General features: G+C 39.9%; 2 protein-coding genes across 5 annotated transcripts in view; both read left to right on the top strand.

Annotated features, from left to right (window-relative positions):
* VTI1A (vesicle transport through interaction with t-SNAREs 1A) overlaps positions 1-26,218 on the top strand; it is a 268,985-nt gene extending 242,767 nt beyond the window's left edge. For all 4 annotated transcript variants that reach the window (XM_061458757.1, XM_061458759.1, XM_061458756.1 and 1 more), the window contains one exon: positions 25,117-26,218. In XM_061458757.1, the coding sequence (XP_061314741.1) occupies positions 25,117-25,210 (94 nt within the window). In that variant the 3' untranslated portion in view covers positions 25,211-26,218. The remainder of the gene's footprint in view (positions 1-25,116) is intronic.
* The window catches only part of TECTB (tectorin beta), a 391,734-nt gene that overhangs the window by 328,234 nt on the left and 36,189 nt on the right, over positions 1-27,311 (top strand). The gene's annotated exons all lie outside the window — the stretch shown is intronic.

Genomic DNA, 27,311 nt, shown 5'->3' with positions numbered 1-27,311 from the left:
GCAATTACAGTGGAGTGTAGCAGGCAGTGCTTTCCAGAGTGATGCAATTTATTGGAAGTTCTACCTTGCAGTGGCTGTATGCCTGGGAATTACTGTACATATTCATGTACAAGTTAAGAAACCTAAGTACTTAGAGAAAATACTGTTGCTTGATTACTGTTGAGGACAGTTGTTACAGTGCTTAAAAATAAGATCATCAAATTAGTTCATGAAAGAAGAATTTTGAGGGAAGAGGGATTTGCATGCAGTGCAATGAACAGAGCAGGAAGAGAGAAGAGAAAAAAATCTGTCAGTTTTTTAGCCTACACTTAGCCTGTTTAAAGAAGTTAGGTTAGGTTTGTTTGTTTTTTCCCTGGGATTGCTAAAAGTGTAAATAGGTAGTGTAATTGCATGGCAGAGCGAAACTGGGAAACTGCTTCATGCTTTGCGGTGTCATTGAAGGAGGTTCATGCTGGAGGACAGGTAGCCAGGGAGACGTTGTGGCTTAAATAAAAGGGGTGAGGACAGGCAGAGCTCAGCTGTGCCAGCTGTGTGCAGAGCTGGCTGGAGTGGGAGTAAGGGAGCCTGGGTCAAGATGAGCAGTGGAAAACAGACAAATAGGCTGGATAATGCTGTAAAGCTGATAACAGACTTTTCTGAAGATGTTATGGAATGAGAGGTTGGGAATCCTTAGGTGTTTCTGTGGTTGTATTCTTCTGTATTGGTCAGATGCAGAATGTGGTCAAGAACTTAATGAAATTCTGCATTACTGTGCTCATAAACAGCCATTTCTCCTTCTACAGTCCCTCTTCATATGAGTTTCTTAAGATTGGCTAATGAGATTCACTTTTATCTCAGGATCTTTAATGACTCCCAAAAGACCAGGAGCTTAGTTTTAAATCTCATCAGCAAAGCAGCGGCTTCCAGCAGTACAGTGCTTCCTGACAGCGTGGTGGAGCTTGCTGCAAACTGGCTCAGAAAGAAAAAGGATGCCAGCATTAGATCAAACACTGTTGCTTTTGGCAGGTCCTAGATATTCAGTCTCTGTCTTCCACATATTGAGCTATGCCAGCATTGCGTTGCTCTGTGTGTTGTTAGCTGCCACCCACCCTGAGTCTTACTACCAGGTCAAGAATTGGTATGAGTGTTCAGGTTTGAACCCTACTGTGTGAAGTTATTTTGGCACACACAAAATGAAGATGTGGGAGTTTAGATATCATATTTAGAATAGCTGCTTGAAAATATGTAAATGTTATTGCCTCAGCTCATTATAAAAATGGCATCAGCATTTTGCAGTGACAGACCGACTAGTCACAAAGTTAGTGAATAAAATAGTCACACGACACAGGAAACCTCAAGGATGAGCTGGGACTCGGGAACTCTGCAGGGTTTGAGGGTTTTTTACCCAAACACAGAGGAACTCCATTCTGCTAATAAGGTGCCAGACAATGACATATGGTCACCTCAGACGGCACGTTGCCAGAGGGAGAGCCGTAAGGCCCTATGTGCTTCCCTGTTGTGTCAAATTAATTTCAGTGAATTCATCATCCTAAATTTTTAGATATGAACAGTGCTTTTGATGATACAATTTTGGGTGCTGAAAATGACCCTGTAAAAGCAAAGTCATGTTTTGAAAGGACAGATATTCATCTGATAATAAAATTAAGCCTTTTTTACAGCACTGAGCCCTCAGAAACTCTGGCTCTTCACTTCACTTACTATTCTTGAAAATACGTCCTAATTCCCAAGCAGCTCCTTTATTTGAGGCATGTATATTTTGCAGATGGCTGTATAGAAAAGGGATGTTTTAAACCAAAGTCATCTGGCATATTTAAAATGGAAAGGGAGAGCAGTGCTCAGAAGCAATGAAATAACCTCAATGTTTGAGGTCAGTTATAAATGCAAAGTGTAACTTTTTTTGTTTCCCAAAAAGCTCATGAGTCTTTTTTGGGGCAGGAGGACTGAAACAGAAACTGGAAACTTCAATAGAAATTGCTTCATCAACTCCTAGAACCACTGAAGTTCCTGAAAGCCCTACTTCTGGACTTAAAAGTTGATACTAAATGTATTTGTCCATAGAGAAGAGGAATTGAGAGCTGTGAAATGAATTTCATCTCTGTCTTTGCTGGTAATGAGCAGTACCAAAATGACCACTCAAAATCCAATTGTTTGAAAAGACTATGACAACCAGCTGTGGAAGGTGGTGGTGTCCATCCTCAGGGCAAGAGCATGCTCACAAAGCATGGTGGTGAAAGACACCTTGTTTTCCACCTGAAAATATCTGTGCCCCAGTCTGCTTGTCACCCCCTCCTTACATGGGGCAGATTTGGTTGCTGTTGTGGGCCTCTCACAAACCCATCACCAGGAGTGGAATGGGTTAAACACCTTGACTGGGTGGTCTAGTAAGATGTGAGGGTGCACCCACCCAAGAGCAGGCAGTAACCTTGGCCCTGGGTAGGGAGAGCAGAGATGGAAATCTCCACTCGGGTCTGACTTTCCTTACCTTACACGAGATTGGTTCTGCCGTGGAGATGACACTCATCTTTCCCATTCTAACTGCCCAGCTTAGTTCTTCCTTGTTCAAGCTTCCCTTGCCTAAGATGCAAAGGCTGCCACGACTCAGTGTTATGCATTCATCTCTCCAAAGGTTGGGTCCACCACCACAAGCCATCACTGTGCGGTGACTGTCGAGAGCTGCCTGAGCCTGCCTGTTGGTTCCCATCAGAGCTGTGACCCTCATTAGGAAAGCTGAATGCTCCCAGGAAGTACCACTGGGGCAACAAATCAGTTGTAAGAGCCTATTGATCTGTTGCATTTGTTTTCAAGGTGCAAAAATGCGATTCTTTTGTTCCAGGGCTGGCACCAAGCTTTTACTACAGTAGGTTCAGCGTGTCTCCGGACACTGCGATCAGGCGCCTCGCAGCTGAGTCTGCACAATATTTGCTTATTACAGGAGGAACTGAAAGAACCTGGAATTCACTAGTGACCAGCCTCTTACTTCTTGAACAACTGTTTCCCCCCTTCCTTTTGTTTCTGTTTTAATCACTGCATTACAAATGCAATTTTAAATCCCCCTTGCAGATGCAGGATATGGTAACACAAGCACACAACAATCAACATTTATCAAGTTAAAATGCCTTCACCGTTCACACTAAGTGGTCAGTCATTGCTGGGCTAGGTTCCTTTTCAAATCTAACTTGGAATAATTAAGCAGCCACAGCAATAATGCAGATGCAGATTTTTGCACATCCAGTAATCAAAGGGAGGAAAAAGTAGTCTGAAGCTGCTTGGGTTTTAATCATATTTGATTCTTATTTTAAATGAAAGCACAGAGGTAATTTTTCTGTTGCTCTACCTGTGACTCCTTAAATCATGGTAAACGTGCATTATGATCTTCTTAAAAGAATAAGAACATTCCTTGTTAATTAATTTATACAGCTGTCAGTACAGCTTTCTATGTTATTCATACTCTAAGTGTTTGACTGCCATAGATTTTCTAGCAGTTCCTGGCAAAGATCCAGTGAAAGCCTGGGATTTATTAGGCTGACTTGGTGCAAAGTCTATTGATTGTGGCCTCGAGGGTAATAACTAAATAGAGCTGGAGCAACAAGTCAATAACACCATTGTTGCTACAGACTCCATTCACTTGAGGAGTTAGATTGTTTTACAGTGGCAAAGAGTAATCATGAGCAGATCAGCATGTTCAACAGGCTCTGTACCATGTTAGTGCTGGGGACTGTTTTAAAGCTTTCAGCGGGACTGCGGGTGAAGTGAGGTGGGGTGCAGGGATTAAGAACCCTGTAAACTCCTTCATTAGGACTAAAAGGTTTCAGCATTAGCTTGATCATCTTGAAACAAGGAGCCCTGTGCCTGTGTTGTTCCAAACTGGCATTAAAATCCTCTGCCCATCAATCCATAATGGCATGGTAGAAACTTGATTTAAAGTTTGAATGGGGATATACGTATTGTGTGTGTGTGTCCATGGGTGCGTGTGTGTGTGAATGCATGTCCAGATGCCTTAAGCTTTAAATAATATTTTAGTTAGCACAAACTTCACCTTTGTGCAGTAATATTTCCTGGCAGTGGCTGGAAAGAGGCTCCTATTTTCTTAAATTCAAAATGAGGAAATGCTTTTGTTTATTGCTTCTCTAATCCTCCCATGTGTTTATTTACTTTCAGAATTCTTCTCTTTTGCAGCAATATATACAAACCTACTAGAGGAGAGATGTTTATTTCCTGAGAGTTTATCGTTTATTTGACAGCCTTTGACAACTCTTGTTGTATTAAGAGCAGATAATTTTGAGAAGTCAAAATTGGGAAGATGGAAGTTTAAGAGCTAGAAATAGTGGGGTTTGCACACATTCTTTATCCATCTCCAGGAGTGCCCATTGTAGCCTCTGCAGAAATACTGAGTAATTAGAATGAGTTTCCTCCTCACACCAGTTAGTAGCAGCCTACTCCCTTGAAACATGAAAGATGGTACAGGAAGTAATAACAAGAACCGCATAATATTAAAAAAAGTCAGATGTAATTATGCTTTGTAAAACAAACCAAGTGGTCAAGCAGCAGGTTTTTGTGCGTTCAGCAGTTCCACGGACTCTTCCTCCTTTCACCTATTATTTCTTGGAAGTCAAGTTTTCCTTTTTACAAATAAAGTTTATAACCCCACATTTTCAAAGATAATAGGGAAGGAGCAAAGCTCTGTTCCCGAGTCTGCAGTCATTTTAAAACACCAACATTTTAGACACAAAAATTGCAGTAGAGGGGTTGATTCTTGAATGTGATGGTGACTCTAACATCTAATGATAGTTTATGAGCAATTTATCTGTCCTTTCTTTTCACTGCTTCTCTTGCTGTATTATAACTCATACTATTTAAAGCTCAAAAAGGGGTGGAACTAGAAAGGAAATCCTGCAGCCAAATATTCAGAGGGGTACTGGGCTTCCCTTGGCTACGGGCAGTCAGTTCAACACTGCAGTCAGCATGTGCGGGGGCAGATCTTCGAGCAGGAGAGATGCAAACATGTGGTGAATGTGTCTTTTTCTTTCTTTCTTTTTTTTTCCCTAAGTAAGCAGAGAGCTTGGCAAGTTTGGAAGTGCTTGCTCAGAAGCTCATTTAAAACTTTGAGAGGAGTGAACTGAATTTAAACGACTCTCCGGAATCTCTTTACCCCCAGGCCTCAGACGTAAGCCTCCCAAGGAAAGAAATGTATCGGATGGTTCATAATCTGTATTCTGTCAGGATGTTCTAATGAGAGGTCAGTAAATACCATATATTTGGAAGCAAACAAGGCAAAGCTGGGCCTTTTCTTTATGACTTCCATACAGTCAGAAGAGGAGCTTTCTGGCAGATGCTTTCACTTTGAGTGAAGAAATTATAGCTATTCTGCTTGGGTTCAATTCTGTGATCCAAGCAATTTTTGATATATCAAACCAGCCTAAAACTTAATTAGCCACGGCTTAGGAAGTAAATATGTAAAAGAGGTTTTGCACAGGTCTTAGCACTTTTTCATTAGAAAGACCAACATTGATTTTCGTGGCTGATTGCAGTGTGGTGTGCAGCCTCTGCAGCGATTAGATATGTATCAGAAGCACTTGCTTGCACCCTACTTCCAGTCTTTCAAAAAGAAGAAAGACTGGTAAAAGGAAAAAACCCTTCCCAAAATGTGAAAGTTGACATTTCTTTTGACTAATACTCTTGCAGTATAAACTGTAGATTTACAGGAATTAGAGACCAAACAGTCAAAGTATTCCTCTCCCCCTCTTCCTTTCTCCCCTCCTTTTTTAAAGTGTCTTCATCAATCAAAATCAACATAAATGAATAATGGAGGCAGGTAAAATGTGAAGAGACAATAGTAGTGTTGTTTAAAATTGATGGCCATAAATCCATTCTATCCTAAGAGACTGCGCAAATAGTTACTCTTGCCCACCACCATTTAGCCCATGATTCAGAATCTTGTATAAGCAAGTGCTGATGTCCCATTGAAGAATCAGCCCATTAATGATGTCTTTATTTTAGAGCACCAGGGTTGCAATGAGGCAGGGGGACTTGGAGGGTGAAGGTTTGGAGAGACAGGGGAGTCTCCCCTCTCCTCATTCATTTGTTAATTTGGGATGACAGAAATAGAAATGGTGTTCTTAGGAGCAGGTCAAAGGGTTTTTTAGAACCAGCAGAAAAAAACAAAGCTGGTGCAAAAGGAGTTACAGAGCACATCATTTAAAGTCATTAAAATTTGGGGCTGAGGTTTTCTCTGCAAGAAAAGAAGGAAAGCACATCTCAATTGGCACTGCAGAGCCATGCACAGGCTGCAGAATCCCAACAGAAAGCAAAGCCAAGAGGTTTATCTACCTCGATTTCAGAGGGCATGATTTTTGGTGTGGATTTTCAGTCCTGACATTTCGATTCAGATATGATAGAGCTGAAGTCTCACGAGGTCTTCTTGTAGGAATGTGACACAGAGGGGGCCCCTCTATGGCCACTTGCTCTTTCTACCATTTTGAAATGCTAGATCTCACATGGAATCTTTTCTTCTTTCCTTCCTGTTAGAAGGGTCATTCCAGTTTTGGGTGCCTTTTGGAAGCAAGCCTGTGAGCGCAAGTACAGATATAACCCTTAGGCCCAGGCTCACAAATTCAGGAGGTTTAAAGTTGCTTGTTTTACTTTTGGTTCTTCTGTAGTTGTAGTTTGTTTGGCAGAACATGCCAGCCAGGGATCACTTGCTCAGGGCTCGTTAGCACCAACAGCATTCCAGCTATATTAGAATCTGTGAATATATCTATCTCAACTGTATTTTCACACCTTTTTATGATCTTCATTCTCCCTGAATTGAAAAACGAACAAACAAAACTGTGCAAATAACCAAGTAGCTGGCAGGAAGGACTGATGGCCTTTCTGGTCATATCAAGGAAATACTCTTTAAAATCAAAATCTGAATGAGTAGAACTCCAGCAGCACCGCATCTTGGTGTAGAGCGGCTTGGAGGTGCCACTTCTGTTGTGAAAACAGTTTATTTAGTAGTTAGTGCCTTGACTTTTCTGTCTTTGTACTTCTGAAAGATGATCTCTTGCAAATGATGAACCCTTAGCCTTAACAAAGTACTGATCCCTCTTTAACATTTACTTAATTGAAGCTTAGAAGGGGAAAAAAAATACAGTATAGTATTTTAAGAGTGACTGTGTAGCACCTTTCCAAGTTTGCATGCCTGTCAACGGGATGTCATCCTGTAAGTGTGAATGAATGACTCTATTTCCAGTTCGAGTTTCCATTCCTAGGTAAAAATAGCACCAAATACACTATAGTTCCAGAATAGATTCCTTTTTTTAAACTTTATAAATCACAGTGCAATAAAATGTAATGTATGTTTATTTCTTCATTGAAAATGTTCTATATGTCCAGTACCAAGTTAAATCTATTAAAAAGAGAAGACGCTGCTTGAAATGACTGAATAAAATCACAAGAAATATTTTCTCATTCCATTCTAACTGAGCAGACTGTATTTTGTAAGGATACCAGTTATATTTAGCATTCCTCAAGGCTTCCATTGTTGGGTTTTTTTTTCCACAACCAGCATGAAGCGCTGAAGCTTTAAGCATCCTGTCATGATGCTGATGTTTTGTTGAAGAAAAGATGTGTTCCTCAGCTGTTGCAGTTACTTCATTTGTGCCTTTTCACATGGCACTTGGCCAACTTTATAAAATTGCCTAAGTCCCATGTGCAGAGTGATGAAGGGTGAGTTTTATAAGGGCCTTGAAGTATCTAAATCATGGCATGGACTGTCCAACTACTTCCAAAGATCTAATTCTTGGATCTGATTAATTTAGTCTAGGAATCTCAATATCCTAATTCTCTAACCTACTCCTTATGACAGGATTTGGGCTTTTTTCATTTTATTTTGCTAACACAAGTCATTCATAAAGAGTTAGCAGAATATTATGGTGGTGTACATTAGGGGTGGATATAATGTAGAAAGCAATAACAAGGTTTATAAATAACTGCTTGATCTGTAGAACTCTAAAATAGCCTCTTAAATTTGATTAACTGTCTCAATATATGTTTAATCATCTAAATCCTTTATAAACTATTTGTAAATGCACTCTTGACATAAAGCATGACTAGTTTGTCTGTATTTTATGAAACATGACAATTTTACTGAGGAAATGGAGCAGTATTTCTGCAATGTAGTCAGTGTAATTGAGAAGGCGAACTTGGAGTTCCAGATCTTAATTGCAGAAAGTGAAATACTTCCAGTTTCTGAATTGCCTTGTACAAATTTGTTGTGCAAAGGTAGGAAGGAGTAGCTATGCTCTTCCCCAGAATAAACAGGCAAACAAAGGTAAAAGGAAGGAGAGTTACCGAATTAAGACATGAAGATGGGATTATTTCTGAGTGGTTTGGACCTCAGTTCTGTGGTACAAAACCATCAACAACAGGATCTTCTGCTCCCGGAGCTACTCACTCCTGCCTCTGTGCTGCATCCAGCTGCTCTCTTCTTTTCATGGGCACTTCTGTTCTCCAGTCAATGCCTTGAAATTGAACTGATCCAGTGCAAAACAGCTCTCCTCTCCCATACTTTTCTTTTTCTTTTTTTATCCTGGATCAGTTGCTTGATCTGATTCATCACACGGACCACAAGCTGTTGAATCAGCACAACTGAGGTTGGCATGCTGCAACATGATGGCAGAAATGAACACCAAAAGGAGGTGGGAGTAGGGGGAGGAAGGGGTAGACCTGAGCATGACTCCTAAAATTAGTATTGCTGCTGGATGCTTTGCATCTTGGAAACATGGTCTTGGCTTGAGTACAGGGCTTGCAGTCAGAACACTGAAACTATAAACTGCCCTCTAGCCTTTGACACCCTTGAACTTTAGTTTTGCCCTCTGCTAAGTAGGAATACTGGGTATTTACTTCAATGGTGTGAAGATTTACTAGTGATTGTTCAAGAAATTAGTGCATGAAAAATAGGAAAGACTGCCTTTTGCAGTCCTGCATTTTGCTGCAGTTGTTCTCTCATGTTCATAAACTACATTGCATTTGTAGTAAAGTATTTGTCTTCAGCTGTGTTCCTCCTATCAGGAATATGTTGCTAGAGCAAAGACAGGTCCCTGGTTTTGTAACCCAAGCATCTCTATTTTTAGTTTTAAGATGTTGGCTGCGTATCTCTTTTTTTTTTTAATTAATTATATGTATATATTTATAGCTCTTGCTATTGGAAGAGAATTTCCTGCAAACAGATCCATTTCTGTGCAGCTCTGCTCCCACATGGAATCCCATGTGTTCCACCAAGAGATTGCTCCAGAGTAAACGTCCGCTCTGGTTGTAGGATATGCCTGGCAAACTGTAAACTTTATGCTGCCTTCAGCACATAGTAAATTTGCATGTGCAGAAGGCATTAGCAACTGGGCATCTGACTTGGCAGCGTCACATCTGAAGACTTGAGTGACAGGAGAGATGCCACCCCGACCCCAGTGTCCTACAGAGCTGTTTCCTCTGTGTATAATTGCATTCTCAGTTTTCTCTGAAGTTTTAAATGGATAGGGGAGGACTATCTGTCTTCACACCCTCATTTAAAGAGGTGAGTTTGTAACCAGGCACCATTAAACAGCTGCTACATCTCATGCAGACGTAGGTGAAAGGATTTTTTGCATAATGTTCATATCTGGTGTGCATTCTGACCTCTGTGAATCAACAGTAATGCTATGTGTGTATCTGAAATCAAGATTTGACCTGTAGTTGGGTTCTGGTTCACATACAGTAAGTAGCACTTGCTCAGATAGTTTCAGAGACTTCCAAAGCAGGACTACTGATGTTCATAAAGAGTGCAGAATCAGGCCCCTAAGGATCCTTAGGAATGAAAGGTATCCTGTAACTGTAAGGTATTATTATGATGACTACTCTGGAGAACACAGAGACATTGAAGTCAGCAAAATAAATTACAGAGTTAAACGTTTAAGTAAACCAAGAAGCGACTGATGTTTTTTGCATAGTAATAATCTTCATAATCACTTCATTTGCACAGTTATTTCATTTTAAACTTTAGGCACAGTTTTGAAGCACAACTCAGTGGAGATTTTTGCTGTAATCTATAAACTTTAATGAAAGCTAATTGGAGGACAAATTTTAATGTAATTAAAATGTGACTGCATAAAGCAGAGAGGATGAATGAAGCTAAATGCTCTATGGGGCACAGTTTTCAAACAATGATTAACCTGAATACTAAGTCAAGTGAAGCTTTTGTAAAATGATGATCATGAGCATTGCCAGCAACAGAACAACCTTGAGAAACTGCAAAGGAAAGTTTTTAATGTATTTAGTTTAAAAAGTGGACATTTAACTCACAACTGCATAAAAAAGGAAAAGAAAATAGAAAGCAACACAAATGGTCTCATCTAAAAACATAACAAGTAAATTAGCCAAAGGTGTGCATTCCGTCTAAGTTCTCATGATCAGCAGATGCAAATGTTTGCAGTGCGCCGATGAGTTATGAGCCCTAATGAGATTTCAATGCTGAGCAAACAATAAAAATTTATGCATTGCATAGTTTTAGTGGCCTTTGGCTTCATGGTTAGTGTTACACCCTTTCAACAGCTTTGGTAATATAATATCCAGCTGGCTTTGGAGGTAAGGAAAATTTTAGGGGTGAACTGAAATTGTGAGAAATAACGTGATTAATTGCTTTGTCAGAATAATGCATTTCCACGGTATAATTGTCCATAGTAATCTTAGCCCGGGTACGGATACATAGGTTCTAGTTGTGTTTGGACACAAATTCTGAAGGATTCAGGTGAAGGATTGCTTTTCCAGTGTTTGAGCCAGACTGTTTCCTGGGCTGGGTACGTGTCCAGGGGTCTTGCAAACAGGCCCCTCTAACAAGAACATTCCTGTCATAGTCCAGTAAACGGGAGAATTGAAAAGCTACACTTTCCACAACAACTGTCATGTGTCAGAGGAAAGGGAGCGGAGCACAAACACAAAAAGAAACACACAATAGATATTGAAATAAACATATGTAATGGGGGAAATCACAATAGATATTGAAATAAATGTATGTAATGGGGAGCCGGGAGGAGGCTGTGTATCATGGAATTCAACTGGTGCAGTATGAGAGTGAGCTCAAATGGATTAAATTTAAAAGACCCATTTGTGGGTTAGGCTTTTATGAATCCAGAACCTTCCCCATAATGATTGCCTGCATTACCCTACATAATATTAAAATCTTAGCATGTGATTAATAGCAGATTCCCTGCATACGTGTCACAACACACATCTGCAGCAAATCTGCCAGTATACTTCAGTGCTAGTTTTACTTTGGGGCCATAAAGTGATTCCTGTTTTGTGAATGAGAATAAACCTATTATGCACTAGGTTAGCTACACCCAGTTTCTCCTCTTCAGGGAAAAAGAGCTGCTTATTTGATACGGCATCTCAAGTTTCAGTGTTCAGAAGTAAGTTTAAGCCTCGGCTAGGTTTTCTTGAGCAAGCTGTTGGGATTTGCCTTCACTGTTTCTTAGTTCTATGTTTTCCAAAACCTTCTGTGGAAAGAGCATTGAGAAACTTCTGGACAGCAGTAAACTAGTGGACTTAATTACAAAGTGTTTATTGCTAAATTTGCTAATGAGCCAACATGCAAAAAAAAAAAAGATATATTTATCCCTGTTTCCTCTTAAAATAGTAGTAAAAAAAAACTTCAAAAAATCATTTTCTTATGCTGTTTGGTGATGCAGTTTTGCTGTTCACAAAAGCCCTTTTTCCCATCCGCAAATAGCTACCTTTCACGTTGCCCCAAGGGAACAGAGCATAGCTCAAATGAAGCTTAAAAAAAGAAAGATTTTTGCCAGTTGTTACACAAAGTCTATGCATATTCACACATGCACGCAAAATAAAAAGGAAGGTGCAGAAGCCTTCCTTCAGTCCGCCCTCTGCAAAGTCCTGTCGACCTGTTTCACTCACCAAAATGAAAACACAACCCCACAAAAACAACTTGAATGACAACAAGAAAACATTAGGAAAGAAACATCTGTTTTGCATTCTTGGCATCGAGTCTGCCTTTGCAACACAGGGTCTGACACAGATGCGCAGGGTTATGACACCACTGAGCACCACTTGATTTAAAATGGTGTAACAGAGCAGAATCAAGGCACTAAGTTCTTACTGCGCTGTGCAAAACTGTGGCTCTTGATCTCCTTTGCAGATGTGGGACTCAAACCTCACTGAAGTTTTAGGCATCTTTCCATTGATGCGAGCTGTGGAGCAAGTCAGATTCCTCCAGCAGTAATTTAAATTTATTATTGACCGCGTGCTTTTTCATCGTGTGCATATTTTGTTGTCTGTAAAATCGCAATGCTCCCTTTCCAATAAACTTCCTTGCGTGCAGCCGCGCTCAGAGAACCTTTCCAACAGCATTACATAATGAAGCTCTTCAGTTTCTAAGTAGAATTAGATAGTAACAAAGAGAGAGAAATTTAAAGGTAATCAAAAGAAAGGCAAAACAAGCTCTGAACTGGAAAGAGACAATGACTAGGGAAATCTGGGGAGCCAGAGTTGCCAAGAAAGCATCTTGATTACCTGCGATGGCATCAAGGGGAGCAGTTCTCTCCCGGTTTGATTGCCCATCCATATAGCTGTAGCAGAGATACCTTGCATAATTTCTGTGTCCCCAGTCGAGCTGTGCCAGATGCAGTGACGGGCTTGCAGTGTATTCACCTGCCACTAGATGTCTGTGTGTGCTCTGTAAAGTTCCTGGGGGGGATGATGCCCCTGGTAAACACGAAGAGGCAAAATTGGAGCACAAGCCGTGGGGAAGCCTATTAGTTTGTGTTCATAAGTGTAACATCATTACTTTAATTAAGACTGTGTTTAAAGCAATTTATGCTGTCTAAACCTAAATTCCAACTTTCCTAATTCGAGGCAAATAAGGAAAAGGTGCTTTTCCTGGTCTACATCTGTTTAAGACAAACTCTTTCCTTTATGTCCATGTGAAGGACTTATTGTTGTGAAAGTTTTGGAGGAAGTTGCTGAGATGTAAAATAGGTTCTTCTTATTTATATTCTGAAGCAATGAAATACCAAAACACAAAACATCTGCTCCAGAAGTGCATTGGTGGGAGCTCGCTATGTAATTCTGCCCTGTATAGCCCAAACCGCAGTACTGCTGGAGCCATATTTTCACACATACGGTGCACCAACATATCTGGGTGCACGGAGGAAGGCTGTGCATCAGATGTCAAGTTCAGTATACCCTTTCTTTCTAAAAACAAAACAAAACAAACCCTGCAAGAGCGGGTCTGGGTACAGAAATGTATTTCACTATTCCGTTTCTCAGGCTGACCAGGGTAGCTGCACCTGTGACCAGCTTTTCTGCAGAGATCTCCCAAGAAAAATGCAAAAGCAATCAGCACATGTTTGCCTTTCATTTATCTCTGTCATCCGGGAATAAGATACAGATAGTATCAGGAGCTATGAAAGGTACATTCTGATATTATTTTCAAGTTTTTTTGTCTAGACAGAGAAGAGCAACCACTTGTATCTCAGTGGAACGCATACAGCCCCCCCTCCGCGCTCTCACATCCTAGGCTGAAGGCCAGAGGGAGGTAGTAGGCTGTCTATATTAGATGAAAAAAAAAGTTTAAAACCACCACCTACTCATCAGGTGACTGGAGACTGTGGTTGTAAAATGTGCTGCAGGCAGAAGTTCTGAAAAATCCCAGAAAGTGTTGAAAACATCTCTAAACAAGGTATTTTTCTCCTGCACCTTTCTTGCTAAAGGTCCCAATTGCTGCCAAGAAAACTAGTGAGAATGTTAGCTGCCAAATAAAAAATTTATGACGGTGTTTGGCAAAGGATTGTATCACTGCTTGTTTTATACATTTCCACAAGGCTCTTGAAGGGCTGTTGGACACATACGGCTCACTGATCACTGTGCTTTATCTGTTCTTTAATATAGTAAAAAAAAAAGCAAGCTCCAATAAAGTATGATTTAAACAATACGTATTTTTTTCTTTTAATAGCCTCCTATAAGTGCTTGCTATGGTGAGAATGTAATTGCTAAACAACATTCCATATAAAACAATTGTTTTAAAAGCCCTTTACCTGACAAAGTTACTTGTTATTTGAGTCATTTTCGTAGTAAAAATACATGAATTTTTCAATTAAAAATGTATTGCTTTTGCAATTGTGCTTGTTATACGTTAGAGTCTGGGCCAATAAACTGCCTGTTAAAACATAAAGAGGTCCATTCAGTCCAAGTTGTGCCTGCCATTTATGTTCCAAAAACCGAGAAAATAATATGTTGGAATTGCATTGCTCACCAATATCAATTAGGGTTTCGGCTGTATCATTAAATTAACGTTGGGGGAGAAAATTATTCTGGCGGATTTAGTGAAAAAAATATCTTTTTGAATACAGAGTTAGCACACTGACAATAATAATTAAGCCGGCCCATGCTGAAGCAACACCCTTAAAAATAGCTTTCCCATCTGAAGAAACAAAATTGTCTGTCTCTGTCTTTTCAAACCAGTTATCAGATTAGGCTTCCAGCTGATAATTAGTGCTGTTTAACAGAGATCTTGTCATCCGGAAATCTCAAAGCCTGAGCGGTTTACTTTTTCTCATTATCATGTGCTGCTGGAGGTGGGAGGTTTGGAGCGAGGAGCTGCGCCTCCCCTCCCTGCACCATTTTGTTAGGAGAAGGGCCTCTCTTCTCCCTGGTGGCCTGGTGTGCTGTCCCCTTGGAAGAGGACAAGCAGAGCATCAGGACCCTGTGCTGTCCCAAAGCTGCCCCGGGGCTGAGCGGCTCTGCGCCATGCTCGCATCTTCATGGCACAACAAATATCTGAGAGCAGCCAACAGCACTACAAATGCTATATGCCTTGTGTATGGCTGTGTATTTCATGGTATTTGATATAAAGTACTCAAGACAGACCAGCATTAAGAGGATTATTTCAGACAGCATTAGGAGTTAATTTACAGAAGATTAGCTCTAAATCAGGCAGATATCATAAGGAAATTAGCATCAGTGGTAAGAGATTCAGAATCAAAATCTGTGGTGGGTTTTAGTTTCTGTCTGTATGTGCTTTGTGGACAAGGAATATCTTTGTTAGTTTCTCATACTAAGGTGTTACATCTCAAATAGTGAAGGACAAGTATACTTTTTTTCTACATGCACACTATTTACTATGATGCTGTTTATTGGCAGTGAAACTCCTTAACTCCAAATACCCTTCCTCAGCTGAATATTTTATATTTCATGCTATTTCTTCATTGAGTAATGTTTTGTTTGGCCCTAGAAATGATGTCTCCATGGTGCGTTATAATATTTTTAAATAGGTAATAGGTAGCTTCACTTCAGCGTAACATACTTAATCCTTTTATTTTCTGTTAAAATGAGTCACATTTTAATGCCAACTCATAAAAATGAAAGAGTGTATAAAATGCACACACTAGGGTGAAGATTACAGCTGTTTAAAAATACCTTCCTTAATATTTAAGCTTGTTAATTATAAATTTGTTTTATTTCCACGGGAATGGTGGTTAATTTGTATTAAAAAGCAGATTCTGTTCTTCAGTCAATTTTCCAGACATATTTTTCTGGCTGCAGACAGACAGGTATAAGCACCTATCCAATCACTTCTCAGCCTCGCGGTTTAAAAACCAGTGCCCAGTAGTTAGTGGAGAAGATGATGAAATGGATTGGGCCTCAATATTAAAGTCCGTGTCCCGAGTCACACCTTGAGATTTGATAGTTTTGAAGTCTACAAATGGGATTTCCATCTTTGGAGAAATGTGTATTCTGCTCTCCAAGAGATAGTAAACTGCTTAGTCTTCAGCGTGCTCCTGAACATTTGGGGTTTTGATGGGGAGGGAAGTCTGGGCAGTGTTTTACAACTGTTTTCCTCTCTTGATGGACTGAATTCCTCTTGACAAGGTTGGCCTGAGGTCATGAATGTCTCCCTGTGCTCACTGAAAGAGGAATCTTCCCTCCTTCCATGAGATCATGAAGACTTACACCCACCCTAAGCCAGGCTGGGCTTGCTGGTCCCTCCGGTTGCTGGATCTTCAAGTGCTCTTGCACTTTGACTCTGTGCCCTGTAGTTTTACAGAATGCATGGAGGCTCGATGTGGTTATTAAACCAAGGTATCTGAGGTCATAACAAAGTAGAGGCATTTCTGCTCCCATAATAGAAATACTGTAACATGCTGAAAAGAAAATAATAGTGGCAAGTATCTCCTGTCAACTAATTTGATAGTTCTCGATCAGGTAAACCATTTGTGAATACATCGATTCTTTTTAGTTTTCACTGTTCTGTCTTCACTGTTCCCAGGTTTTCTCTGAACCAGTTGGGCAAAAATTGATTTTTATTTGTTCCACTGGCCTTGTGGAAAATTAGCTTATGAACTGGTTTTTATCGGAAGACTCAAAGCACAGCGAAGGTTGAAAAATAAGCCTATAGCAGTCAAAATTGTTGTCCGAAATGTCTTCAGACTGGAAGGCTGAATTTATTGCTCAAAACAAGTACTAGCATTGTGGAGGTGTGCAGTCCTGCTCATTATCACTGGAAAAGGGGGAACCAAAAAGCACAGTAAAAAATTAAATTTTAATAATGCTAGTGATATTTTCTAAATCCTTCTTGACAGAAAGATTCTCATTATTTTTATCTGTCTCAGAGTAGGCTCTTTTAATGCCATCTCACAAATGGCCTTAGCCATGATTGTTTTCCTTTCTTTTATAGCATTTGAGGAAAAAAAAAAAAAAAGGAATATATAAAAAAAAAAAAAATATCTATTCTATCATTCCAGAAGTGCCATGAGTTGGTAACATTTTGGATAGCATGTCTTCAGGAACAATTGCTGCAGATGCCTTCGGGTTTTTACAAAAGAGGTCAAGATTGTTAAGACAATTGTAGAAAACTTGCCATACAAAAAGACGCCCAGTCAAATATGGTGTGATAAGGAGAAAATAACACAAGCAAAGTATTTGTGTCCAGTCTCCAACTTCATCACACCTAAAAGCTATAGATAAGTCATTCATTAAAGTGAGGCTGGGCAAAAGATGTTACTTTCTTTGACCTGTTCAAGATATATATTTTAGTGGGTTCTAATAATTATGCAAGTTGATAAAACGCAGACTTTAGCCATTTTTGTTTTGCACAGAATGCAAAGTTAACTATATATATCATAAAAGCCAATGTGTGATCATGTATGTTCTTGTCATTTTATAGCATTTTATGCATACATTTCTTCTGCTGGAGAAATCATTGCTTTAGCTTTGAGTGCTGACAAGGGGGTTGGAGTTGGGGCTTTTTTTTTTTCCTATTAACTGTTTGGGGACCAGGGCTCAGTGCAACTGATGTGCTAAAGAATGCCATTACACTGACAGCTGGGCTATCCACCCTCCCTCGAAGCTCTTTCTAAAGCGCTCATAATGTTTGCTAAGGCCTATGGTTCTTAGTCATGCTCAGGTGACTAAATGTGTGATTTGTTCTTCTTGATACTTCAGTACCCTGAGAAAGGCTGGCTGGAGATTAATACAACCTTGAATCCTTCCACTTGCAGTTGCCACTGCACATGTGATCTTCATTTAGACTTGCCAGAGAGATCTGGTGTTGCCTCTGCTTTGCATGAAATGAATTAATCCTCCTCCAGTTATGGTTGGTGAGTTTCTGTAGCCCCGGAAGCCACCCGCTGTTCTTCCTAATGACAGTAATAACCTAGTTGGTTCCCTCCGTGGAAGGAGTGGACATGGAGACAGGAGAAAGCTGGAGTTGTATCACAACTGTGCAGAGAAATATTTCCTGTCAGGGTCTCTCATCAGAAAAAGGATACTTTTTATCCTTCAGAAATGCCTTCCCATGTGGTTTGAAAATAAGCAATTAATAAAATCTGAGCTAGTAGGAGATGCACAGAGCCCTTCCCTTTGTTTCTTTATCTTAGGTCCTATGGCCATGAGGTCCTCTTTCAGGATTTCCCTGTTCTCACAGTTTGCATGCTAAAGTCTGCATACACTTGTCTTCCAATCATTCCCATGGATATCTGTCTGTCCTAGGCCACTCAGTTCCCCCCTCATTGTCCCTATACGCCAGTGACCACCTGGGTACTATTTGCACCTCCTGAGACAGCCATCTCCTTGAGACAGGACTCCTGCGAGCTGTGATAATCCTGACAGCTACCAAATAACACTATACTCCAACGCTGCTCATACGCTTTTGTTATATTCGGAATGCATTGCAAGATTTCAGTTAGGTATTAGATGCATCAATAGGTATTTTAATTAACAGATATCATAAAAATAATTTTAAATTTTAAACTTAATAGTAAGATTGTCAGAAGATGACACAGCCAGGTAAAAAACATAGTTCCTTGAGCCAAGGAAGCCCACTGTGTTTCAGGAGGCATTCATCCCAGAGAGGAATGTCCCTCCTATCTCTCACTCCTCCAGAAAAACTGTGAAAGCAGAAGTATATTTGATTATGTTCATAATTTTATCTGCAAATACAGGATCTATTAAAGGGGGATGATGAATTAAGGTATTTACTGGCTAATGTAATGATGAACATCTTCTGTTTAACTGGTTTCATCTCTCATATTTCTCAATATTCATCTCAATATTTCTGATTAAAGATTACAGACACTTTACAGTGTGAGAACATGTTTCCTGTATGATTTTGCCTTAATCTGTAGGCACCTAACCTAGCCAGCTAACTTAAATGACTAGTTCTCCTGGGATGCATATATGGCCAGGAAAAAGAGAAGGCAGTTCAGAGCAGGACTCTAACTTATATACACAGGGAACTGAGAGAGATTAGCTAGATATAATTTAGATGTTTAAAGCTGAATAGTGTGACTACCTCCCTGCACCTGTTATTACATGACTCATTCTTTTTCATTCAAGGCCCAGGTGGAAACACATTGATGTGGTTTCAGTGTAATATTATAACTAGAGATTGGTATCCGTGTTATTACAAGTAGACAGCCCTAGTCCTTAAGACTGAACTCCAAAGCTAGAGGACATAACGCTGCACAGCTCCCAGCCCTAACAACAATATCTTAGGCACCTTGTATGGCCTGCCTCTTTCACAGAACCCCTGCTAGTCAGCTAGAAAACTGCCACCGTTTTCAGTCTCCGTTCTTCCACTTCTGAGGCTTTAATTTCATTATCTGCTCGGTTTTCAGCAATTTTCAATGGGTTTTTCCAAGCTCTTACACATAAGAAACTAGAGCCCCTGTCCCCAGGGGAAGAAGAGGCTCATTTGGGAAGGGATTCAGAGAACATAAAATAGTCTCCTTCTGGGAATGGCCTATCTCCAGACTGGAGTTGGAACCCATGCAGCATGGTCTTTTTGGCATGAAGTAGCTGGGGGGGGGGGGGGGGGGGGGGGGGGCATCCCCTCTCCACCACCCCCCAAAGCCTTTTCACCTTTAAATATACAATGTCCATTGCAATGTAATCAGTTCTTCTGGCATGAGAACACAAAGAACTTGGACGTATTTTCAGAGTTTGGGGCGGGGGAGAGGAAAAAAACCTTGAGTATTCTCCAAATTCTTCACTTTTCCCAAGGTCAGCTAGAAGAGGGCCAAGGAGTCGTATGCAGCTTGTGCAGATATTTGCACAGGAATTTGTTTGCTAATTTCAGTTGTTAATGATGAAAAATGTCTCAAGTCAGATACTTCCAACCAGCTGTAGTTCTGCGAGGCAGGGCTCTCTTACTCTTTTATTTCAGTAGGTTGCCATGTCTTTATGTTTTGCCACAGCCTGTCTGGTCCTTTTCAGTTGCTTTTATTTAAAAAAAGCATTCTTAAACCTAAAGATGGGAAAGATGAATAGTTACTTGAACAGCCCCCAGATACCCTGAACTTAGAGATTTATCATTATGTATCTAAGGCTTTGCTTTACCAATCATAACATTTTATTCCCCTGTGTGGGGTCTAGTGCTCCCTTTTGAAAGCTCCTGGTATATTGTAACAAGGATGTCATTATATATAGTAATAATGGTGTCTGTCCAGAAGGTATCTGAGTATAGCTGTATTAGTTTAAATTCACACTTAGTTTTGCCCAGTATGTATTTCCCTAAGTGACTAGACCTACACTTTGTGTTTGTTTGAATCTGCTGATTTGCACATGAATATTGGGCACTTAAAAATCACTTACCACTGATCTGCATGCACCTGTTTTCCTGCAAGTTAGCAACTAATGCCCATCACAAATAATGGGGCACCCAAAAATGCAATAGCTATGTATTCAAAGTGGCCATTTAAAATGTAGCCTTGTATACAGAGAACCAGCCTTTCTGCCCAGTAAACTGATAGGAATGACCTCTAGGTAAATCTTAAATGCATGTATTACAGTGAAGCACTGTTGGACAGTGCTCCGTCATCAATCAGTCTGTGTTCTTGAGGGCACTATTTTTCAAGATGCTTGCTTTAAGAATAAAGCCTTGTGTTGTAATTAATGTGTGCTAACTGATCCCCCAAGCCATTTGTATTTTTTTTATTTGGATCAGTGTCAGAGTTGAGCTTCTGTAAGAAATTTTTGCAGTATTCTATTTGTAGTCTTCATTATTTCAAGTAAAGGACACAAAACTCTTTATGCACCCACAGTCTGCACTGGTTCGTTTATATCCTGTGTTTTGTTAACATGTTACCGAGATTGCTAATTTTCATGACAATTGTTATTGTACCATCAGTGCTTAATGGCAAGGCATCATTATTCAATGCTGGTCAATCAGGCACTAAGACATGTGCAAGACATCAGGCTGAACCCATATAGATGTCGTGCACTCCCCTGCTAATGAATGCAGTTTTGTAAAAAGGTTTAAACACGGTTGGCATCCTTAATGTAAGGTTTGCAAAAGCTTATTTGGGAACTGCTTTGTGTTTATATGGAGCAGATCTAAACATGTCACAGAGTTAGACCCATTGTGTGCATGTGTGCATGAAGCTATGGAGAGGAGCAGATCATTTGGGGTTTTGAAACGTGGAAAAGCAGCACAATTTTGGCCATGGTGGAAGTGGGGCGAACTGATTCGCCAGGGACATCAGTGTTTGGTACAGGATATGGGACTTCTGCAAAGCAGTGGTCGCTGTGTGCAACAAAGCGGTGACCCCCAAAAGCAGAGTGTCATTCATCTCGCAAAGCTGGCACTAGCTGGAGGGAGCCTCCAGCGCAACCAGTGGTCAGAGGTTAGGCACTGCAACCAGAAGCCAGGAGAGAGGGTCAGGCATTTAGAAGGGAGGAACAGAAGGAAACTCATCAGGAGTGGGATGAGCTTTCTGTGTTGTTAGCCCAGCGTGCTCTTCCAACACGTCAGTTAACGTTACCCTCGCATCTGCTTTAGTTACTGTTTCTATGCGGTTTTGCACCCAAATGTTTTGGGCTGCTGTCCATGATAAACTAGATGGAACTTGGTTTAAAAGCACAGATTTTCATCTCTTCTAACTCAAAGCAGAATGAGCCCTTGTGCTCCTAGAGTTTCAAGTATGAAAGGAACAGTAGACACTGGCTGTTAACGAGCTCCAGAGCGCCAGGCTGCAACAGAACTTGGTGTGAGTTCAGTGCCTACGCTGCATCAGCTAAATGGTTAATTCATCTCATATCAACAGCACTATGATTCATAATGTAAACTTGAGGAATCCTTGATGTTTCAGTCACACATTCCTCTTAATTTGGCCATGCATTCTTTTAAAGCTACAGTGTGCTAACTTAATAAAATGCAGCATGCAAATGCACAAGTTTTTGCCTTCAGGCATTTTAGCCATGGATGTTTCAATGGGTGTCTCCTTTCAAGTATATATTCTTTCTTAAATTATTTACCCTGTAAACATGCTTTGCATTTTCAAAGCAGAATCTGGGCTTCCTCATTCACCATATTTCATTGAATTTAAGGTGTAGTAGAGATAAAAGATTATCATCTGCTTCTTGTGAGCATGTTAGCCTTTGGGATTTTTTGTAGTGAATGTTAGGCCCCATTTTCTTCTCCTTTGGTATTATCACTCCCTCCCCCACTTCAGTTTCTTGATGCTTTGCCTAGAGCAATACCCACTGGCAGTGTCTGTCTGTGACAGTACTGTAGGCTTCTCTACAGATGGGTCCTGCCAATGCCAACCATTGTTCTACCACTGTGAGCTGGCTTGACTGTCTTGGATCACTCAAAGTCCCCTTTCCTCTTGATTCTTTCTTTGCTCTGAAGGGTTGCCCTTGCCTGTTGACTTTGAGATCTGAAATATGCTGACGCCCAGAACTTGTGTTCTCTGTCTGTGCAGCAGCTCCCAGACTCAGACTTCAACACTCATCGCTTGCTAAGCCCCCCTCAAGACCGTCCTGCTGCTACCAAACAGCTCTGTCATTCTCCTCCTAGCCTCATCCTTCTGCAGTTTGCAGTTACTTTAATTTTGCTTGCTCACTTGAAAGTAAAACAGTAAAACTCAATGTTATTCTTTTTTTAAAGACATAAAATTAATCTTTAACTGTGGGCTTGAATATTAAAAGTATATAATGCTCCAGCGTAGGAGTCTGTTGATAACATCCATCCTATTTCATGATTAATTTGTTCCTTTTAATACGATATTCTTTTGCTGCACTGTGCAGACTAATTCAGATTCCTGGAAATTGAACTTTGATATGTATTTCCTAGATTCACACCGTAAGTGAGCCTTCAATTAGCAGGTACAGGTGGCAGCATGCCTTGCTCGATGTGCTTCTCACAAGGATTTTTTAGGGACACTGCTTAAATAATCTTGCGGTCAGGATTGTGCTGCCAGAGTATTAAAAATAAAATATTTGGAGGATTCGATGCTTTTTTAATTTTTCTCTAATTTTCAGTCTCAGACGATGAAACCCTTTTTCAGTGGGCCGGAGATAGGAGGAGCTGATTTAAACACTCAGTGTGTTATGTATGCCTTTGCCTAACTATGTGTTAGATTAAGCGAGTTTCACTCACAGTTAATCCTTTGTAAATTAGCATTATGGATGCCTTGGGGCCCACATCCCACAAATAAAATGGTTGTCAAGCCAGCTGCACTGTGTATTACTTAAGGCTGAATGTTTTAAGAGTTTTCATGCTTTTAATCTATTTCACTGCTGAGTTTCAATTTTGCTGAGTGTCTTTTCAGGAGTGATGGGAGTGAGTGAGTAAATATATGTTCTGGTTTTCATGCATTTGCCTGGGCAAATCGTTTGTTATCAGGTGTTTGGCAGAGAATGTCACACCCCGCCACAAAAGAGAAGCTTGTAAGTTCAGGTGTTAAACTGAAGTGCAAACCAACAAGAACCAAAAGCCCTTAATTAGCTTTATTTTGTTAGCCTGCTACACTTCTTTTTTTTTTAGGGGAGAAAAAGGAGTGAGAAACATCCCTCCCTCCTCCTCATCCTTTTGGCAGAGTAAATATTGCCTGTTAAGTTTGAATTAGCTGTCATCGCAAAAGAATTAATGCTGTGGTTGAGCCTTTCTAGTGAGGAAGGGAAAAATAAACGAGACAGATCTTAGTTCAGCTTTAAGTGATAAATGAGGACAAAGCAGCCCATTCATCTCCTGCTAGGAAAGTGGACACAAACACTAAAGCAGTTTTGCGGAAGACGTGTCAGCAAATGTGATCATTTTGTAACCTGTCAGGAGGATAGAGAGCTAGTCCTTTTAGAGTGTCACAGGGGAGGGTGTCCATCTGATGTGACAGTTTTCATCCATCCATTTACTGCTTTTTCTTTAGGTGGGGGGTAAGTAAGGAGAGAGCTGGAGTTGGTTAAAACTGCATTTTTCTTTACTCTTTCCAATATAATTTATATGTATATCCACCCTCATCCAAATGAAAAACATTTACCAAGGAAAACTCCCCTCTGCTCTCTAGAGTTTCTCCTCTCTTTCACTGCGTGAAATATGCTCAGTTTAACACATTACATTCCCTGTCTTCAAGTTGGAGCCTTGTACTTAGTTTGATGTTTCACAAAACACAGTTTCACCTCCTCTTACCATTGTCCGCTTGGTGAAGGCTTTGGTTTGGTTTGGTTTGCAGAAGCACAAGAAAAAATGTAACTTAGAGTGCTTGTGTTACATTTGGTTGTTGGGGTTTTTCTGTGGTACGTCTCCAATTCCAATGATATGCTTGATGTAGAAATACATTTTGCTAAAGTTCCTATTTCATGAAGCCTGTGAAAATATTTTTCCTCCTCTGTGAGAAGGGGATAAGAAACTCTGAATTCTTACAATCCAAATCCTCCCGTAAAATGCCTCAAATTCTACCATTTGCTGAATTTTTTATTCATTTTAATTGACCTATTAATTCAGGCAAAATCTGAAGTGATGTGGTGTGTGAGTTTAGAAGCAGGGATTTCTCCCATCAAATGCTCGAACAATATTAGGACTTTCTACTTCTGGCATCCTTTTATTATTACTAATTTCCTTCTTTTTTTTTTATGCTACATAGAAAATGTAACATTTGCCTATTACCATAAGTAAAGGTATGCTACAGAGACAGGCGATGCTTTTACAACATAAGCTTCACAGTTTGACACTTGCTTCTTTATATCATCCTTTTCTTCTAAACTATCTTTTATACTTTTCCCTTGGTATTTTAGTACAAGTAAGTATCTCATTGACATGTGTTTCCTTGAAATCTGGTACCTTAATAGTAAAATCCCTTGAAAATTAATAAACTGCTTCTGTTCAGATTAAAAAAGCTGTGAAGATTTCAGAACGGCTTTAAAAAATACAATGGTATTTATTATTACAAACCACCCTGCTTGGACTGCATCGACTGAAGACTAATTATTTCATATGTTCTTAAAAGGATAATAAATTGTAGCATTCTGTATTTCAGTTATCCTAATATGTATACAAGTAATTAAGAAAAGTCTAATTCTTTCCTGGATGCAAAAGTTGGCTTTAATAGCTGCATAAAGAAGTGTTTGAAAGCACTGGATTTTGAAAGAAGTGAAAAACAATTAATATACTCAAAATGGTATCAAAAATCCTAAACTTGTGGGAATATGTCTTTTCTCCAAGATACTTATCTGTGTGAGTCTTTTTATGATTTTTACACATAAATATGTGTGTGTATATATATATATATATATATATATATATATGTTCTGCTATTTTGATTTATTTGTGGGTTTTATTCACCTTTTTCTTCTCTCTCTTCTACTATTTTTCAGGATCATCCAAAACCGGATTTTGATCGTGGTTCTGGCAGTCGTCATCATCTTCACCACCATGATGGCTATTTTTCTTTCTGTCAGGGGACGCTGATATCTTTGTTCTTCACTAAACAGCAACAAACTGCTTGTTCTGAATAATTAAGACAAAGTGGTCACATGAATCATTCTCTTGCACTGACAGAGTCTCCTTCTGTTTTCCACTCTTCAACTCAGGTGCAAGGGGTGTAAAATATTTTGTATTATGGATGGCATAGTTGGTGGCATGTGATGTTGATTATTTTTTCCTACAATTTTGTCTTTATCTGAGTGTTTCGGAAGTATAATATTTGTTGGGGTGAAGGCTTGCTCTGGTTTAAAAAGACTTACCATGTGTTGAATTCTACCCCAGACAATTACCCTGTAAGTTAAGTCAGAGAAGAGGGTTTTGCACTTTTCTTGTGCTACATGGGGTGTATGAATATCAAGCAGTATCTGACCTTCTGTGATATAGAATATAAGTAAAGCAGAGACCAAATGATGTAGAAAGTGAACCTGTCTCCTGTGACTAACTCCCGATCATGAATTACCATAATAGATGTAACATGGTTAAGAACAGTAGTTAGTTTTAAAAAGAGAGCAACCTTAGGGTGATGTTTAATATCTGATGTGGATCCAGGACTCTGTTTAACCTTTTTTCTTTAATAGGCTTTCTTTTCTGCGTTTTCAAAACAACTCCACTTTCATCAAGAACATAATAATGCATCACGTACCCAGAATGTAGTTGTGACCACAGCCCATCTATTGAATCTCTTTTAAATCTTCCAGTATTGATATATAAGCATACACACTAGGCCCTTATTGAAGATTTATAAAGATACTTATCTGTCCATTGCTGATTGAAAAGAGATGCAAAGTAATAGTCCAGCAACAAATACATGATTATAGTGCATTAAATGAAAATCGAGATTTTTAATATTGGCCTGACTATGTTGCGACTGCATGTTGGAGATACTTTCGTTGTATTCAATTCTGATGTGATACTCCCCTTTTTAAACAGAAACTGTAAAAATGTTAATTTATACATGCCTTTAGCTGATATAATATATCATAGTTTCATCTACCTGTGTGTAAATGAGCTGTTTCTCTTTTCTTATTGGCTGTGCTTCTCCTATAGACAGGCCTAGGTGATTTGGCTTATAATTAAGCTTATCACTCCAGAAAAGGTCTATTTCTGTTGATGTGGCAAAATGATTTCCATGATAATTTGTAAATTCATTATATGCAATCCCTTACAAATGTTAAAATTTGAGAGGGATTTTAAGCCCTTGAACTAAAGCTGTAAAATCCTTTTGGAAAGATGTTCAAAATAAAAAGAAGCTGGTGGCTTTCAAACTACCCCCAAATTAGGTAGGAACTGAGCACCAAATTCTTATGTGTGAATTAGTACTTTCAGGGTTTTGGCATCCCTGCGGTCTCTGCCAACTTGCTCTACTGACCCCGAGAGTTGATTTTAGGATAAACATCTGGAAGTTGATTTTGGCCATAGATACATCCCCTGTTTTCTTTACATAGAAACAAATAACTCAGCTAAAAGGATGTTGGTACTGATGCCACAGCTAAAGCCTTGAAAGATGGTGATAAACACAGAATAAATGGGTCCACATGAAAAATTATACCCATTGAAACCAATGGAAGTGTATATGGTCAGCTGTGGTTTCTGCACTATATGCAGCTCACAGCTAAGTTCAGAAGTGGTTTCTGTGCCAGGTTTCTCTGCCAGCTCATGTTGGTGGCTGTAGGGTTGTGTGAGTACAAGAGTTCCTGGGTAATACAGACCCATGTTTTCGGGAGGTTCTGCATCTGTTCAGTGCAACTCAGTCATGTTCAGCTCCTCACCTCAAAGGCCATGTACTGACATGAGGCCATGGGTGCCCCCTTTGCCTCCTCCTAGGGAACCTCTCCTTTTATCTGTTTGAGGTATGTCATATTTATCACATGGGTTTTGGACACGGAAGGATTTGGGTGTTCAGCTTACAGTGTGGAGGCTGGCTGGCCTTCAGTCACAGCGTGCACTCACATTAAGCACTTGGGATTGTGTGAGCAGAGCTCCGGCCGTTGGCTTCGAATGGTGGCACTGGGCTGAGTTCAGGCAAATTAGGACAATGCCTGGCAGCATTAAAAGGTATTTATTCTCTGCTAAGCAAATTAGGAGA

The sequence above is a fragment of the Pezoporus flaviventris genome, unplaced genomic scaffold, assembly GCF_033815535.1.
Source record: "Pezoporus flaviventris isolate CSIRO_AGI_PZ_B2104156 unplaced genomic scaffold, CSIRO_AGI_Pfla_v1 ptg000029l, whole genome shotgun sequence".
In the NCBI taxonomy this organism is placed as follows: Eukaryota; Metazoa; Chordata; class Aves; order Psittaciformes; family Psittacidae; genus Pezoporus; species Pezoporus flaviventris.
The sequence above is the reverse complement of the archived record's forward strand: the minus strand, read 5'-3'. Positions and strand labels throughout refer to the sequence as shown.